General features: G+C 37.9%; 2 protein-coding genes across 2 annotated transcripts; both read right to left on the bottom strand.

Moving 5' to 3' along the window:
* Positions 1–1,780: 1,780 nt before the first annotated feature.
* On the bottom strand, positions 1,781–6,527 carry LOC139137970 (uncharacterized). Its single transcript, XM_070706201.1, has 4 exons — positions 6,504–6,527; positions 3,237–3,854; positions 2,805–2,987; positions 1,781–2,004 (listed from the first exon to the last, which is right to left on the bottom strand). Coding segments are annotated over exons 1-4 (984 nt in total). The 5' UTR covers positions 6,505–6,527; the 3' UTR covers positions 1,781–1,822.
* Positions 6,528–10,545: 4,018 nt separating this feature from the next.
* LOC139137969 (uncharacterized) lies at positions 10,546–16,892 on the bottom strand. The gene is made up of 5 exons (XM_070706200.1): positions 16,624–16,892; positions 15,807–15,822; positions 12,734–13,351; positions 12,307–12,489; positions 10,546–11,511 (listed from the first exon to the last, which is right to left on the bottom strand). The coding sequence occupies exons 1-5, from the start codon at positions 16,672–16,674 to the stop codon at positions 11,330–11,332; spliced, it is 1,050 nt and encodes a 349-aa protein (XP_070562301.1). The 5' UTR covers positions 16,675–16,892; the 3' UTR covers positions 10,546–11,329.
* Positions 16,893–18,871: the final 1,979 nt, after the last annotated feature.

The raw sequence follows: 18,871 nt of genomic DNA, 5'->3' as shown, positions 1-18,871 counted from the left end.
GAGATCAGCTAATTACTAATTTGCATATCTAATGATTTTTTCCAATGAGTAATCTATATCTGGATTGACTCCATCAAAGTTGACAAAACTTGCTGTGTGCATTGAAGATACTATGATATAACAGTATTGGCAGTTTCAGCCAATCAGCAATTTGCTTATTAAACGAACTTTTCAGCGCTTGTTATTTGACTGTGAAGTTTCGTCGTTCGACACGCACAGATTTCTTGTTTGGTACACCCTAAGGTTTAGCATTATACACAGAAACACCTGATTTATTCATTTTGTCTTGCTAACAGAATGCTGCACAGTGCAGTTTCATACTATTTTTAGGCGCGCACTATTACCAATAACGGTATTAAGTGTCTGTCTGAGCAAACGGTCATCTGCGTTCGTTCGGTCGTCATTCGAAACGTAAATTTTTGGTTATTTTCAAGTGTTGGCCATATAAATTTAGTGTGGAAGAATAAAGGGAACGACTGTGAAAGTCGTGATGTAAATCAGCTCTCTCGCAGGATTGAATTTGATCAGTCATAATATGAGGGCTAATTAATTTTGTCCAAGTAATACCGTGATGCCTTGCGTCTGGCATCCTTCTCCTCCCCCCAACTCTGAATGTACATTGATCATTTTACAATTGTCCTTACTCATGAAGGTAGCGCGTTCCCAAGGGAACGGCATCGTGTCGATCAAGGCAGATGATATGGTAGCAGAGATCCGAAGAGGGATTTGACCAAGTGGGAGTGGCAAATTTCAGTGGCGATACGTTAGTTATGGTGTTTGTCGTCTTCGGAAAGTAGTATGACTAACATATGTACAATGCCGAGACGAAAAGTTTCCGACATGCCAATAATGATGATGAAATCCTTAATATTTATCTAATTTAAATAAAATTGCCAGCTGTAATGTTTTGGGAGCCTTTACTTCCGCAGTAATGGTTATTTTCAAGGGAAACTGATTGCAATATCGAGCATTTAGTCAATTGCAACAGTTATAATTGAACATTCCTCAACATGTGACAGAACAATAAAATTTCCAAGATTAATTTAAATACAAATTATTAGGTTGTATTTTCAAACAACGGAATGGCTGCATAGTGTACTGTACATGCTGTAAATTCTAAAAAGTTAGATTGATGGAGATCGTTCGCAAAAAGGTGCACATGACGATAAAGAATGTCCAATACGTCGGTCGTCGATCGATAGGGACTGACCGAAAATGCAAGTGTAAAAATCAAATAGGAAATTATGTTGTTGACGAAGTACCGATATGTCAATATACTGGTTTTAACTAGATAAATCATTTGGCCGCGAAATGTCATGGATTGCAAAACCTGCATGCTTGTAGATAATATTGTCAGGTCCAGCATGTACAACATCACTTCCAAGACAAAATGTTCAGGCTATACAAGCAAATATTTACGTAAAATGTAACTCTTTTGAATTTCCACATTAATAAAGGGAAAACTTGTTGAGTACTTAGTTGAAATAAGTAATTTCTTGACTTGACTTACATCGATATTCATGTGAAACAAAATTGTTAGAGCATGGCCAAAAGAATATTTTCCATAAAGGTCAAGGTGTTTCTGAGTTAAGTTTACATGCAACACTGATTATCGATAGTATGGATTTGCATTCATTATTCTCAGTGATATTTTATTGAATAATAATTCTCAATCTCAAAATACATCATGTTAGTTATAAGCATTCGCTGCCGTGTTTATCTTGGACTTTCTGAAATCTGTTATTGGTGATACAGCATACACGAAATCGCAAAATCCGGTATAATCATTGCAAACACTATATATTATAGAACGTCATGTGGTCTACTGGCAGTCAGGGACTGCGTCTGGAGGGCTGCAGAGACGTACGGTTCTGCTGAACAGGAGGGGAGTCGGACACGAGTAAACCTGTCCCAGAACATCACGTCCGTTGCATTCCAAAAACTTGCGACAGTCCGATGCGAACGGGTAAAAACCCGCGCCCAAGCCTTTGCAGTCGGTGTGTCCTGAAATCAGTAAATGATCATGTGAATTGATTATAAATAAATGTGTGGATAACATAGATTGGCAGTGTACAGAATGATTCCGTTGTCTGGTTTCGTTTGAAATTATTGGCAAACGGGGGGGGGGGGGGATAAAACGAATCCAACCAGTCGAAGGCCGGTCCTTGATTTACAGACTTTTGTAAACTGTACGAGGCGAAGTCTCTGGGTAATTTCTTTTGTAAATTAAAATCATTAGGTTTCCCCTAGGTCCAGCTAAAAGAAGCCCACCTTTCGGAAAATAAAGAAAACTGCCGGACTGACGTCGGATATCGCATCGCCAAATAAAGGTCTGCAGACTTCAGAAAGAACTAACTGCCCATCCCTCACCGGCATGCATTCATGGTTCAATTAATTTTGCATTTCTAACACGGTGTTCCTGTCCCGTTAATAGTCCATCTGCAAACATGATTTTGATTCTCCTCAGTAACAATCAATTGGTTCAAATTGAAACACTCAGATAAAAATTACATTCATGTCATCGTGTTCTCCTCCACATACAAGATAAGACATCAAAATTGTGAAATGGTTAGATTTTTAAAATGATACAAACGTAATTCTGCTTTTAAAATCAGTTTTCTTCGCCTTCAAGCTGTACAACCTAACGTTAATGAATGGTGGAAGTAAACCAGAATCAGTTTAATTCCTTTCAGTATAGAGTCGTTAATTTTTCGTTCCTCTCTGTATAAATTCGTTTAATTTACCAGTATGGAAACATGTGATCAAGGTGTCCCACATTCCTGATACTCAATTTTCAAACATACCAGAGCCTTGCCGTCGAGAGGTGATGACGTCGACGGGAGGGTTCTTCTCTTCGGGCAAAGTCTCAGTCGTTACCACGGAGGCTTCGGTCGCTTCGACGAGAGCTTCTGTTGTAACTACGGCGGCATCGGTCTTCACAACCGGTATTGGGGTTGTTGTAAGGATTAAAATGTCTCCTGACTCGACTTCAAGATACAAAAAAAAAAAGAAAAAACGAAATAAAATATCTTCCCGTGACATGCAGCATGTCATAAATGTGCGTTACAGTCCCATTGCACTGCCTATTTGATGATTCTCATTGTAAGCAAGATGTAAGCATGAATCAAAATCGAGGAGGACACATTTGTATTAAATACTACAGTCTCTGTAGTTTTCGCGTTTATGATCAAAAATTAATTTAATATTCACAAGATCAACTGGGTAGTTGTTCATACCGATATTCCCGGTCGCTACGATGGATGAGACACACCCAGAATTTGGGAATGGTGGTGTCCAACTGCCAGGGGTTCCGTTCATATCTCGCAAGTGCAGTGTGCAAGTGCCAGTCTTGATTCCAATAACTTTCCCATTGGGTTGCACTGCGATGTCATCCACTTGCACGTCCAAAGCTTTCACAAGGCTCCACTTTCCGTTCAGTCCGTCTCTGAGCTTCGTTGCCCCTACTGGCGCCACACCAAGTATGCGGCCGTCTGGGAACACATCTACTCCGACGGCTCCCATTCCGTTCGGAGCCTCCACCCAGGACTCGTCTAAATCGGCCTTCGACACCAACCTCGTCCGCGGATGACTGATACCGACGATTGTACCGTCTGGCATGACGGCTACATCAGTAACACAACAACTCTTGTCTACAGGGCCTTCCCAACGCCCGTTGCCATACGATTCTTTTGTGTATAGCTTCTTATCCTTTCCGATACCGATTAGAGATCCATCAGTCATGACAGCAACTTTTGTTACGCAGCAACTATTGGGCACTGGCTCGCTCCACGTACCGTCCTGTTCATCCCTGCCGACCAAATCGCCATCTCCTGTTACTCCTATCAACGCTGGCACTAATTTGAGAAGAAAACAAACAAAAAATCATAAATAATTTATAAATACATAAAATGAAAGTGACGCAAATCAACACAAATATCTTCGTAATAAAGACTAACAGAAAGAGGAGGAGGACTTTACAAGTCAAAATGCTTATCTGTGTGACTGAGTTTCTTTCCAGTTTTTAATATATCCATCACTGTAGACAAGATTCTTAGCAGAGGCAACATATCATATGTATTGATTCACAGTCGTAGTTCGATACATGGCTCTGTAACCGTGCACCTAACCACAGGCGACTGTGTATTGATGCCAGTATTGAATGTTGTGAGTACGGTGCCGTTCTATCAGGAGGGTACGCATCGTTACCTGTAGAACTTGCAGAGTACCCGAGAAAATGGTTTGACCCAAAACCTTTAAGTAAGTACATTGCTCATATGTTATTTAATATAAAATTAGATAATATAATATAATATAATATAATATAATATAATATAATATAATATAATATAATATAATATAATATAATATAATATAATATAATATAATATAATATAATATAATATAATATTATATAATATAATATAATATAATATAATATAATATAATATAATATAATATAATATAATATAATATAATATAATATAATATAATATAATATAATATAATATAATATAATATAATATAATATAATGTAAAATTATACATACATTACATAATCCGTGGCAAAACACATCCAACTGTTTTCCTCACATTTAAATGTAAAATGGGATAAGGAGCCTTTTTTATGTTTTTTATTAATAGGTTATCGAAAGATAATTAGTCTATAAGCCCATTGTGATTACATGGCTACTCGCACCGAAAAAAATTATAACGAAACGAGGATACCCCTCTCACTAAAGAGGGGGTCTAATTGCGTCCATTCGTTTCATCGTAACTGCCTATATATTACTTAAAGCTCTAAACACTAGAAACAAAGATTTTTGAGTGTCTATGCCCAGTGAAAAGAAAACGAAACGTGGTATTTTTGTATTTTTCCTTTTAAATTATTGTCCAAATATTTTGTTACGCAGACATTGTGCTATTTAATTGAGTTCCCTCTCATTTGAAAGACAGCACAGGTTTCAACAGATTGTAAACGTAGCATGATGGATGGGTTGACCCACAGCAAGTTCGCGAACTCGTTGATTCAGCGATAACTAGCAACATTTCAGCCTGTTGATATCGCAACTTGAGCGTCAGACCCCACGTAACGGAAACATTGCACTAGTAAAAAACAAGAACACCAGTGATGCCATGGTGGCATCGATACCATTTAGGCCTAGGTCTTGTTTAGTCGATGCTTACATATTTGCGTATTTCACAATATTAGCACATTCAGGGTATTTTTTCTTCTATCTGATCTATTTATCGTATCTTATTAGTCACAATAAACATGTAGGCCCTGATAATTCTGAAGCCCGCACTTCCATTTGATAGTCATAACGACGTGATGAGCACTAGGGATGTGGCATTTCAACTGGAAAATTTAGCGATAAATTATGGCATTTGATCCAAGAAATAAGCTTGTACTTTAAAAAAAGAAAATTCGAAAAATTTCTTGTATGAGAATAATTAAATATTAAAAAATAGATGAAGTGAAGGTGTGAGCAATCGGTATATAAGACAGTGATAATAATATAATAGCACTTTCGCTAGCACTTTCAAATTCGTAAGTAATACAGTTATTTAAATCCGTGACACATTGCGGCCAAGCGATATTCCAACTTATTTATTCAAAAAGTAAATATAAATTAGGCTAATAATCAATCTTGAAACGTTTCTTCACTTTGATGAAGCGCTTTTTGGTCATTTTCGAAATGAACAAGTTTTCAACGCTGGAGAAATTATGAGAAATTGGTAAAAACCCTTGTGAGGATGATATTTTACAGCCAGTCAGTATTTTCATATAAAAACGTATTCGTAAATGCTATTTATCTTAGAAAAGTGCCCATTTTAACTTATGTTAGGTAACTCTGTGCAGTGTGGTGTTCACCTTTCAAACCTGCCATGGTTATTGGCTACTGCAACCTTATTTCCAATTTGCCATTTTGCGATTTCCTATTTGAGTTTAGGCGTGGTCAATGCTAACGAGAGACGGAGTTATCATGATATCTAGATTGATAAATGTTTATAGAAGCATTCTCGTGAATATTACGATTAGACTTATCATAATTTCATGAATGTTTCATCGTTACATTCCTGGCACTTCGCGACCTAATTATGAATCAGCCTATTCCTGACAGTACTTTTTTTGAAGAATATCTGATATAAAATTACCAGTCCTGTGTCCAACGTAGATAAGTATATTACACTAGCAGAGATCAACTTATGCTCCTAAGATATTTAAATGTGAGTTTAAAGGAAAACCTTTGGTCGCGTTTTGCCTCGGATTCATGCATACATACATACACACATATCATATATATACATGCATACACATACATACATACATACATATACATACATACATACATACATACATACATACAGACAGACAGACAGACAGACAGACAGACAGACAGACAGACAGACAGACAGACATATGCATACACATATGCATACATATACACACACGCGTATATATCACTTGTATGTCTTTTTCTGCTATTCCGTATTCCACTTACTTCGATTGCCATGGACCTAAGTGCAAATGAAGAAAGAGATCAGATTTTAAGGATTGTTAATGCTGTAGAGACATTGCCAATAGGCTTTATCAACAACCTTGAGTAAAGAGGATGATACGACAGCAAACCTACCGAGTAATATTCTTGAAATGTTTTTGCTTGCTGTTCTCCATGGTTAACATTTTGAATGTCTGTATGTGCACGACCGTATGTGTACGCTGTATCCTGTGTTTGAATCCTTGACGATGCACTAGATTGAGGTGATCAGTACATTCTACTTTCGATGATGTATGAGTCGATTTGACCATACTGAACTTGAATGCGTATGGCGCAGCCTGAGTGTGACGAAAAGTCGTTTGCCATGATTGACAATAATTTGTGTACTATAATGTGTATATGCGTACATCTAACATGTACATAATTCGGAATGGGAAAACGAAAGTTGGTATGACTTGACAGAGACGTCTTTCATGATTTTAGTGTAAGTTCCTATACCTACAACTTTTGGAAATTCGGTCACAAATTAAACAATTCATCACATCTACCACAAAGATGTGCATTGTTTTGAGGCTTGTTAAATTCCAGATACTACAAATAATGTCGAATTATTTGAAATGTTTATTTGCCGGTGCCATACACATCTGCACATCTTAATTTTCAGCTAAAACACGGCGTTAACTCGTAAAGAAGGTTCGAAAGCTGATGTATGATGATATTGTTGAAGCTTTGAAGGATGCTGGTTTGCAAAGCATTCCTTCTAATATCCAGTTTAATAATGGGGCTAAATCAATTCCAGGTTGGAATCAACATGTTAAAGATTATCATGCCGTTGCTCGTGATGCTTTCCTGTTGTGGCGGGACTCTAGCAGTCCCAGACAAGGTCCTATTTTTGATCTCACGAAGACATCACGTGCTAAGTTTAAGTATATTTTTAAGATCTGTAAAAAAAGTGAATCTCAATTGAGAGCTAACGCCTCAGCGGACAACCTCTGTAACAATAATAACAAGCAGTTTTGGAAGCGTGTTCAAAGTAAAAAGAAGACACCTTTATCATCAACAATTGATGGCTGTAATGGGCAACATGACATTGCAAATTTGTGACGTGACCATTTTGCAAGTCTGCTTTCCTCTGTCACCAACAACAATAATGAGTGTTTTGTGAAAGATATTATTTCGATTCTTTTATTCGATGATGATATGATTGTCACTCAACTTAACTGCCATTAGAAATTCAATTGCAAAATTGGCCAGTGTTAAATCTGCTGGCCGGTCCAGATGGCATTACAGCTGAGCATCAAAAGTTTGCGCATTCCCGCCTGCGTGTTCTTCTCTCAGTAATGTTTACTGCATATTCATGATTATTTGCCATCTCGCATGATAGATACCACCTTGGTTCCACTTGTAAAGAATAAAAATGGTGATGTTACCAATTCTGGGAATTATCGCCCTATTGCTATTGCCACTGCCATTTCTAAGATGTATGAATTATTCATTCTTGATAAGTGTGATAGTCTACTGTACACAAGTGATCATCAATTTGGTTTTCAAGAAAGTCACTCAACTGATATGTGTGTGTTTTCTTTAAAAGATATAATTGATTTTTATAAGCGTCATAATACCCCTGTTTTCCTTTGTTTTCTTGATGAGACAAAAGCCTTCGATAAAGTGAATCACTGGACAATATTTCGCAAATTGATTGATAGAGGTTTGTCACTGTCTATTTTTCTACACTATAGGAAAAATTGCGAGACTGGAGCGAGAAAGTGACGCTTTCTCGCAATTGGTGAGAATCTCTTGTCATGATTCTCACTGCAGTGAGAAATTCACTCCTTGGTGAGAATGGACATTCTTACCAAGCACTGTGAGAATGGTGATTTTCATGGTGAGAATAAATTCACTGGTGAGAATCAACTAGACTCGTTGTTCAGTGGCCAGCGATAACGCCGCAACCTTGCGGTCAGAAAAACAGCCTTAATTTCTCTACTACATTGCATTCACCAAGTTATTGTTTATCCAAACACTTGTGTCAAGTCTACAGTATGAATAGACTGACGAACGAAAAGTCGTTCGACTACAGTTTTGAAGATTGAGTTGTAACCTCCTTTTTAAGGTAGAATGCGCCCAAAGGACAGACATTCGGACTCACAAACTTAAACAATTCTGGTTTGGTTTATCACTTGTGGGGGTTTATTTTGAAGATCTTTGATTAGTGAAGTTATCACCGGCTTAGTTTTACGAAAATCGGGAATTTCATTTTCCCCTTAGAGATAACACAGGGATGACGGCCATTCTGAACTTCAAATATCAGTAAATGTTTTGTAATTTGTTTCAATCTCTGTTATCAAATCTTGTACAGTGACCTCCATTTTTTATTCTTGGTTTTAGAAGAGAATGGTTGAAAGTTTGCTCGAGGGAATTTAGGCCCGAACTACCTTAATGAATCTGGGTGGATTATGGAAGGCAATAATACTGCTAGACTAAGCTAGTTACAGGCTTGTAAAGGTCGTACGTGTGATCTGGAATGATAACTATTTGATTAGCCCCCACAAGTGAGCTGATGTCGCACCGATGTCTGGATTTCTCTCTCTCTCTCTCTCTCTCTCTCTCTCTCTCTCTCTCTCTCTCTCTCTCTCTCTCTCTCTCTCTCTCTCTCTCTCTCTCTCTCTCTCTCTCTCTCTCTCTCTCTCTCAGTTGCTGTGATATCTCAAGAAAGACTAATACGATTGGAATTTAATCCGCTATGTAGATTCTAATTAGAAGTGGAAAGATCTGATTAGTTTGGTAGGTGTAGCTTGCAAATTTTTTGCTTATTTGCATAATCAATGATTTTAGGAAAAAAACAGATATACATTGATGATGAGATTTGCTACTCGGGTTTATCACACCAGGATATACCAGGCGTGAAAGATATTAAAAGAGTAACATGAATGTTAATTGCTAATTATTGATAATCCGGATTGATTCCACTAAAGTTGGCGAAACTTGTTATGTACATCAATGATAGTATGATATAATGTTACTGAAAGTTGTTATGTATTTTGAGATCAGCTTATTACTAATTTGCATATCTAATGATTTTCCCAATGAGGGATATATATCTTGATTGACTCCGTCAAAGTTGACAAAACTTGCTGTGTGCATTGAAGATACTATGATATAACAGTATTGGCAGTTTCAGCCAATCAGCGATTTGCTTATTAAACGAACTTTTCAGCGCTTATTATTTGACTGTGAAGTTTCGTCGTTCGACACGCACAGATTTCTTGTTTGGTACACCCTAAGGTTTAGCATTATACACAGAAACACCTGATTTATTCATTTTGTCTTGCTAACAGAATGCTGCACAGTGCTGTTCCATACTAATTTTAGGCGCGCACTATTGTCTGTCTGAGCAAACAGTCATCTGCGTTCGTTCAGTCGTCATTCGAAACGTAGATTTTGGTTATTTACAAGTGTTGGCCATATAAATTTACTGTGGAAGAATAAAGGGAACGACTGTGAAAGTCGTGATGTAAATCTCGCAGGATTAAATTTGATATGAGGGCTAATTAATTTTGTCCAAGTAATACCGTGATGCCTTGCGTCTGGCATCCTTCTCCCCCCCCCCAAACTCTGAATGTACATTGATCATTTTGCAATTGTCCTTACTCATGAAGGTAGCGCGTTCCCAAGGGAACGGCATCGTGTCAATCAAGGCAGATGATATGGTAGCAGAGATCCGAAGAGGGATTTGACCAAGTGGGAGTGGCAAATTTCAGTGGCGATACGTTAATTATGGTGTTTGTCGTCTTCGAAAAGTAGTATGACTAACATATGTACAATGCAGAGACGGAAGGTTTCCGACATGCCAATAATGATGATGAAATCCTTCATATTTATCTAATTCAAATAAAATTGCCAGCGGTAATGTTTTGGGAGCCTTTACTTCCGCAGTAATGGTTATTTTCAAGGGAAACTGATTGCAATATCGAGCATTTAGTCAATTGCAACAGTTATAATTGAACGTTCCTCAACATGTGACAGAACAATCAAATTTCCAAGATTAATTTAAATAAAAACTATTAGGTTGTATTTTCAAACAACGGAATGGCTGCATAGTGTACTGTACATGCTGCAAATTCTAAAAAGTTAGATTGATGGAGATCGTTCGCAAAAAGGTGCACATGACGATAAAGAATGTCCAATACGTCGGTCGTCGATCGATAGGGACTGACCGAAAATGCAAGTGTAAAGATCAAATAGGAAATTAGGTTGTTGACGAAGTACCGATATGTCAATATACTAGTTTTAACTAGATAAATCATTTGGCCGCGAAATGTCATGGATTGCAAAACCTGCATGCTTGTAGATAATATTGTCAGGTCCAGCATGTACAACATCACTTCCAAGACAAAATTTTCAGGCTATACAAGCAAATATTTACGTAAAATGTAACTCTTTTGAATTTCCACATTAATAAAGGGAAAACTTGAGTACTTAGTTGGAATAAGTAATTTCTTGACTTGACTTACATCGATATTCATGTGAAACAAAATTGTTAGAGCATGGCTAAAAGAATATTTTCCCTAAGGTCAAGGTGTTTCTGACTTAAGTTCGGATGCAACACTGATTATCGATAGTATGGATTTGCATTCATTATTCTCAGTGATATTTTATTGAATAATAATTCTCTATCTCAAAATGCATCATGTTAGTTATAAGCATTCGCTGCCGTGTTTATCTTGGACTTTCTGAAATCTGTTATCATATTGGTGATACAGCATACACGAAATAGCAAAATCCGGTATAATCATTGCAAACATATATATTATAGAACGTCGTGCGGTCTACTGGCAGTCAGGGACTTCGTCTGGAGGGCTGCAGAGACGTACGGTTCTGCTGAAGAGGAGGGGAGTCGGACACGAGTAAACCTGTCCCACTACGTCACGTCCGTTGCATTCCAAAAACTTGTGACAGTCCGATGCGAACGGGTAAAAACCCGCGCCCAAGCCTTTGCAGTCGGCGTGTCCTGAAATCAGTAAATGATCATGTGAATGGATTATAAATAAATGTGTGGATAACATAGATTGGCAGTGCATAAAATGATTCCGTTGTCTAGTTTGCGTTTGAAATGACTGGCAAACCGGGGAGGGGGATAAAACGAATCCAACCAGTCGAAGGCTGCTCCTTGATTACAGACTTTTGTAAACTGTACGAGGCGAAATCTCTGGGCAATTTCTTTTGTAAATTAAAATCATTGGGTTTCCCCTACGTCCAGCTAAAAGAAGCCCACCTTTCGGAAATTAAGAAAACTGCCTGAGTGACGTCGGATTTCGCATCGCCGAATTAAGGTCTGCAGACTTCAGAAAGAATTGACTGCCAATCCCTCACGGACATGCATTCATTGTTCAATTAATTTTGCATTTCTAACACGCTGTTCCTGTCCCGTTAATAGTCCATCTGCAAACATGATTTTGATTCTCCTCAGTAACAATCAATTGGTTCGAATTGAAACGCTCAGATAAAAATTATATTCATGTCATCCTGTTCTCCTCCACATACAAGAAAAGACATCAAAATCATGAAATAATCAGATTTCCAAAATTATACAAACGTGATTCTGCTTTTAAAATCAGTTTTCTTCGCCTTCAAGCTGTACAACCTAACGTTAATGAATGGCGGAAGTAAACCAGAATCAGTTTAATTCCTTTCAGTATAGAGTCGTTAATTTTTCGTTCCTCTCTGTATAAAGTCATTTAATTTACCAGTATGGAAACATGTGATCAAGATGTCCCACATTCCTGATACTCAATTTAAAACATACCAGAGCCTTGCCGTCGAGAGGTGATGACGTCGACGGGAGGGTTCTCCTCTTCGGGCAAAGTCTCAGTCGTTACCACGGAGGCTTCGGTCGCTTCGACGAGAGCTTCTGTTGTAACTACGGCGGCATCGGTCTTCACAACCGGTATTGGGGTTGTTGTAAGGATTAAAATGTCTCCCGACTCAACTTCAAGTTACAAATAAAAAAGAACAAACGAAATAAAATATCTTTCCGTGACTTACAGTATGTCATAAATTTGTGTTACAGTCAATTGCACTGCCTATTTGATGATTCTCATTGTCTGCAAGATGTAAGCATGAATCAAAATAGAGGAGGACACATTTGTATTCAATACTACAGTCTCTGTAGTTTTCGCGTTTATGATCAAAGAGTAATTTAACATTCACAAGATCAACTGGGTTGTTCATACCGATATTCCCGGCCGCTACGATGGATGAGACACACCCAGAATTTGGGAATGGTGGTGTCCAACTGCCAGGGGTTCCGTTCATATCTCGCAAGTGCAGTGTGCAAGTGCCAGTCTTGATTCCAATAACTTTCCCATTGGGTTGCACTGCGATGTCATCCACTTGCACGTCCAAAGCTTTCACAAGGCTCCACTTTCCGTTCAGTCCGTCTCTGAGCTTCGTTGCCCCTACTGGCGCCACACCAAGTATGCGGCCGTCTGGGAACACATCTACTCCGACGGCTCCCATTCCGTTCGGAGCCTCCACCCAGGACTCGTCTAAATCGGCCTTCGACACCAACCTCGTCCGCGGATGACTGATACCGACGATTGTACCGTCTGGCATGACGGCTACATCAGTAACACAACAACTCTTGTCTACAGGGCCTTCCCAACGCCCGTTGCCATACGATTCTTTTGTGTATAGCTTCTTATCCTTTCCGATACCGATTAGAGAGCCATCAGTCATGACAGCAACTTTTGTTACGCAGCAACTATTGGGCACTGGTTCGCTCCACGTACCAACCTGTTCATCCCTGCCGACCAAATCGCCATCTCCTGTTACTCCTATCAACGCTGGCACTAATTTGAGAAGAAAACAAACAAAAAATCATAAATAATTTATAAATACATAAAATGAAAGTGACGCAAATCAACATAAATATCTTCGTAATAAAGACTAACAGAAAGAGGAGGATGACTTAACTAGTCAAAATGCTTATCTGTGTGACTGAGTTTCTTTCCAGTTTTTAATATATCCATCACTGTAGACAAGATTCTTAGCAGAGGCAACATATCATATGTATTGATTCACAGTCGTAGTTCGATACATGGCTCTGTAACCGTGCACCTGACCACAGGCGACTGTGTATTGATGCCAGTATTGAATGTTGTGAGTACGGTGCCGTTCTATCAGGAGGGTACGCATCGTTACCTGTAGAACTTGCAGAGTACCCGAGAAAATGGTTTGACCCAAAACCTTTAAGTAAGTACATTGCTCATATGTTATTTAATATAAAATTAGATAATATAATATAATATAATATAATATAATATAATATAATATAATATAATATAATATAATATAATATAATATAATGTAAAATTATACATACATTACATAATCCGTGGCAAAACACATCCAACTGTTTTCCTCACATTTAAATGTAAAATGGGATAAGGAGCCTTTTTTATGTTTTTTATTAATAGGTTATCGAAAGATAATTAGTCTATAAGCCCATTGTGATTACATGGCTACTCGCACCGAAAAAAATTATAACGAAACGAGGATACCCCTCTCACTAAAGAGGGGGTCTAATTGCGTCCATTCGTTTCATCGTAACTGCCTATATATTACTTAAAGCTCTAAACACTAGAAACAAAGATTTTTGAGTGTCTATGCCCAGTGAAAAGAAAACGAAAACGTAGTATTTTTGTATTTTTCCTTTTAAATTATTGTCCAAATATTTTGTTACGCAGACATTGTGCTATTTAATTGAGTTCCCTCTCATTTGAAAGACAGCACAGGTTTCAACAGATTGTAAACGTAGCATGATGGATGGGTTGACCCACAGCAAGTTCGCGAACTCGTTGATTCAGCGATAACTAGCAACATTTCAGCCTGTTGATATCGCAACTTGAGCGTCAGACCCCACGTAACGGAAACATTGCACTAGTAAAAAACAAGAACACCAGTGATGCCATGGTGGCATCGATACCATTTAGGCCTAGGTCTTGTTTAGTCGATGCTTACATATTTGCGTATTTCACAATATAAGCACATTCAGGGTATTTTTTCTTCTATCTGATCTATTTATCGTATCTTATTAGTCACAATAAACATGTAGGCCCTGATAATTCTGAAGCCCGCACTTCCATTTGATAGTCATAACGACGTGATGAGCACTAGGGATGTGGCATTTCAACTGGAAAATTTAGCGATAAATTATGGCAAGCTTGTACTTTAAAAAAAGAAAATTTGAAAAATTTCTGGTATGAGAATAATTAAATATTAAAAAGTAGATGAAGTGAAGGTGTGAGCAATCGGTATATAAGACAGTGATAATAATATAATAGCACTTTCGCTAGCACTTTCAAATTCGTAAGTAATACAGTTATTTAAATCCGTGACACATTGCGGCCAAGCGATATTCCAACTTATTTATTCAAAAAGTAAATATAAATTAGGCTAATAATCAATCTTGAAACGTTTCTTCACTTTGATGAAGCGCTTTTTGGTCATTTTCGAAATGAACAAGTTTTCAACGCTGGAGAAATTATGAGAAATTGGTAAAAACCCTTGTGAGGATGATATTTTACAGCCAGTCAGTATTTTCATATAAAAACGTATTCGTAAATGCTATTTATCTTAGAAAAGTGCCCATTTTAACTTATGTTAGGTAACTCTGTGCAGTGTGGTGTTCACCTTTCAAACCTGCCATGGTTAATTGGCTACTGCAACCTTATTTCCAATTTGCCATTTTGCGATTTCCTATTTGAGTTTAGGCGTGGTCAATGCTAACGAGAGACGGAGTTATCATGATATCTAGATTGATAAATGTTTATAGAAGCATTCTCGTGAATATTACGATTAGACTTATCATAATTTCATGAATGTTTCATCGTTACATTCCTGGCACTTCGCGACCTAATTATGAATCAGCCTATTCCTGACAGTACTTTTTTTGAAGAATATCTGATATAAAATTACCAGTCCTGTGTCCAACGTAGATAAGTATATTACACTAGCAGAGATCAACTTATGCTCCTAAGATATTTAAATGTGAGTTTAAAGGAAAACCTTTGGTCGCGTTTTGCCTCGGATTCATGCATACATACATACACACATATCATATATATACATGCATACACATACATACATACATATACATACATACATACATACATACATACATACAGACAGACAGACAGACAGACAGACAGACAGACATACATATGCATACACATATGCATACATATACACACACGCGTATATATCACTTGTATGTCTTTTTCTGCTATTCCGTATTCCACTTACTTCGATTGCCATGGACCTAAGTGCAAATGAAGAAAGAGATCAGATTTTAAGGATTGTTAATGCTGTAGAGACATTGCCAATAGGCTTTATCAACAACCTTGAGTAAAGAGGATGATACGACAGCAAACCTACCGAGTAATATTCTTGAAATGTTTTTGCTTGCTGTTCTCCATGGTTAACATTTTGAATGTCTGTATGTGCACGACCGTATGTGTACGCTGTATCCTGTGTTTGAATCCTTGACGATGCACTAGATTGAGGTGATCAGTACATTCTACTTTCGATGATGTATGAGTCGATTTGACCATACTGAACTTGAATGCGTATGGCGCAGCCTGAGTGTGACGAAAAGTCGTTTGCCATGATTGACAATAATTTGTGTACTATAATGTGTATATGCGTACATCTAACATGTACATAATTCGGAATGGGAAAACGAAAGTTGGTATGACTTGACAGAGACGTCTTTCATGATTTTAGTGTAAGTTCCTATACCTACAACTTTTGGAAATTCGGTCACAAATTAAACAATTCATCACATCTACCACAAAGATGTGCATTGTTTTGAGGCTTGTTAAATTCCAGATACTACAAATAATGTCGAATTATTTGAAATGTTTATTTGCCGGTGCCATACACATCTGCACATCTTAATTTTCAGCTAAAACACGGCGTTAACTCGTAAAGAAGGTTCGAAAGCTAGCTTTGCTTAATGTTGTTGGCGAACAAACGGTATATCACATGTTAAGCATCAGGCGCTTTGACAAGCAGACGTAAGTCCGCCTGAGTTAGAACGAAGATATAACTGGTTACTTACATTATCAGCGAATACCACTGAGAAGATTACCATCGAAATCCAAAGACTCATCCTCTGGGTGTATTTATTGTTATCGACGAGAAGTGGTGGAATAACAAATTGTAGTGCTGAACAACAAATGAACGTAATTGTCTATAAAGGTGTATTTTTGTCAAAGCATTATTATGTATAAAATATTCGCAAGATTGGCTAATTAGGTCCAGCGACGCCGTAACCTCAAAGCACAGTCCCTCCACCTGCTGTACTCATGTCACATGATCAGTGCTAGTTCCCGCACGCAACGTCCTCTAACAACAAGTTGTCATGCCGAACAATGAGGGTATTTACATAGATAGGTGTATTTTTGGCGATGCGTGTGACATTGCCTAATTAGGTCCAACGACATAACCTCAAAACATATCACGTGATCTGTGGTAGTCCCGCATAGAACGTCCTCTGTGCCTACAATCAAAATTCTGACTTCATAGAGTTCATCTTTCAAACTCACCGACATCATTCACGTGATGAGAAACACAAAATTAGCATGAGTGATACTTTTTAAATTAAAATGTTATTTTTGGTGCGACTTTAAATAATTAAATTGCAATCTTATGACCTGCTGTTATTCAATGCCGAGAGATACATTTCAATTTTTAACGAACTCAAAAATAGAAATGTTTGTCAACGATTTATGGAAATGCTCACACTCAATGTCTTTTATGTTTATTTGGTCTTGTTTAATCCTCTATTCCGCCCCTCTCTCTCTCTCTCTCTCTCTCTCTCTCTCTCTCTCTCTCTCTCTCTCTCTCTCTCTCTCTCTCTCTCTCTCTCTGAACTAACTTTACGTTTACACCACTCTGCGTTTTATTGTCGAGCACATGCATTACCGTAACGAAACGATTATTTGATTGATGGAGTTTAAGTCTTTTGATCCAGAGAAAAATTTTTATTTCTGATCTTTCAATTAAGCTCTGATGGAAGTTTTTCTTTATACCCATAGATGGTGTAAAATCGCATTGTTTAGCACTTATTAGGTTATAAAGCTTTGCGTCCTGATATGACAGCAGCGTGTTTGTATTCATTTTGTGGAAGGTCGATTGGCACTTGTTTATCTGAGACTGCTAGTCGTCTGAGATCAATAGTACACTGTTGAGTGTGGCGTTCAACCGGGATTATCCGAAAATTCTTGCGCTTTTGTGACATCTCGGACCTGAAAAAAGTTAAATACAAGCAAATCAGGTAGCATATTGCCCTATATAATGTGTACGAATAAACTTCGAATAGTTCCTGGAAAACACAACTGAATCCCCGTGAAAAAAAAGCCAGCTGTTACAGCCCGCACGTCATGGTACGACACTAGCTGCCTAAATAGTCACCTTCATATTAAGTTTCTGGCGAACGACCAGATGTGGAATCTATTGAAAACAAATAACACAAACGGCGTGTTACATCTACATACAAGCGACTGATCATACATCAGTTATCCCTACATTGACTCGTGACTCACACAACCTTCACGATTTTGTACAGGGTTCTGTGCGATTTAGCCTTTGCTGTTTTAAAAACGATCTTGGCACAAATAAAAACTCATTCTTTTCGACGAAGAGCAAAACCTCAGTTTAAATGATTTGATGATAAAATTTTGTGACTACTGATTCATATTTTTTTGTTTCCCTTTGTGGTTCACGGAGAGAAAGCTTCATGAACGTTTACTCGAAACATTCATGACCATGAACTTTAAACGTGACACAAAAAAGGGAAGTAGGCTCGCGCCTTTTTATGCTTCCCATTTAAACTAGGAATATCTGAACATATTGATAGATTAATGTACTTCATAAGCTCTATTGGAGCTTTGGCCCTTTGAAGTACAGGAAACAGTACTGCGAATGCCACTACTTGCTTGTCGCCGGTGATGGCGCACCTCCAACTCGTTGCAGGCTACACTTCTGCGCGGCAGTACTACACTTTCAGGAAATACCCTCTTGACAGATCCGAAGTGCAAACCGAAGCATACGTTGTTTCCGAGAGATCTGTTCCTCTCTTGTGAACAGTCCTTGTGAAATCGTCTTCGCAATTGTTGTTCCGAGGAATTTTTCCCTCGGCTTTCGTTACATCCTGCTCAGAACAGTTTCCGTAGTGTGAAGAATAGCATTCGACTCACCGCTTCTGTCAAAGCGTATCTGGCGGTTTGTGAAATTGTAAAACGTTGCTTTAGCTAGACATTGTTGTGATACAATGTTGACGGTTAGTCAGATTTCAATATATGTCT

Source organism: Ptychodera flava, chromosome 8, assembly GCF_041260155.1.
Source record: "Ptychodera flava strain L36383 chromosome 8, AS_Pfla_20210202, whole genome shotgun sequence".
NCBI classification, from domain to species: Eukaryota; Metazoa; Hemichordata; class Enteropneusta; family Ptychoderidae; genus Ptychodera; species Ptychodera flava.
This window is presented reverse-complemented; position numbering and strand designations above follow the sequence as displayed.

Excerpts from the sequence above, each read along its gene's own strand:
- LOC139137970 (XM_070706201.1), bottom strand. Across the intron at positions 2,988-3,236 it reads CGTAGCGACCGGGAATATCG|TCGAGTCAGGAGACATTTTA; the intron begins GTATGAACAACT and ends TGTATCTTGAAG. Across the intron at positions 2,005-2,804 it reads CTCTCGACGGCAAGGCTCTG|GACACACCGACTGCAAAGGC; the intron begins GTATGTTTGAAA and ends TACTGATTTCAG.
- LOC139137969 (XM_070706200.1), bottom strand. The coding sequence starts at position 16,674 with ATGAGTCTTTGGATTTCGATGGTAATCTTCTCAGTGGTATTCGCTGAT. Across the intron at positions 12,490-12,733 it reads CGTAGCGGCCGGGAATATCG|TTGAGTCGGGAGACATTTTA; the intron begins GTATGAACAACC and ends TGTAACTTGAAG. Across the intron at positions 11,512-12,306 it reads CTCTCGACGGCAAGGCTCTG|GACACGCCGACTGCAAAGGC; the intron begins GTATGTTTTAAA and ends TACTGATTTCAG.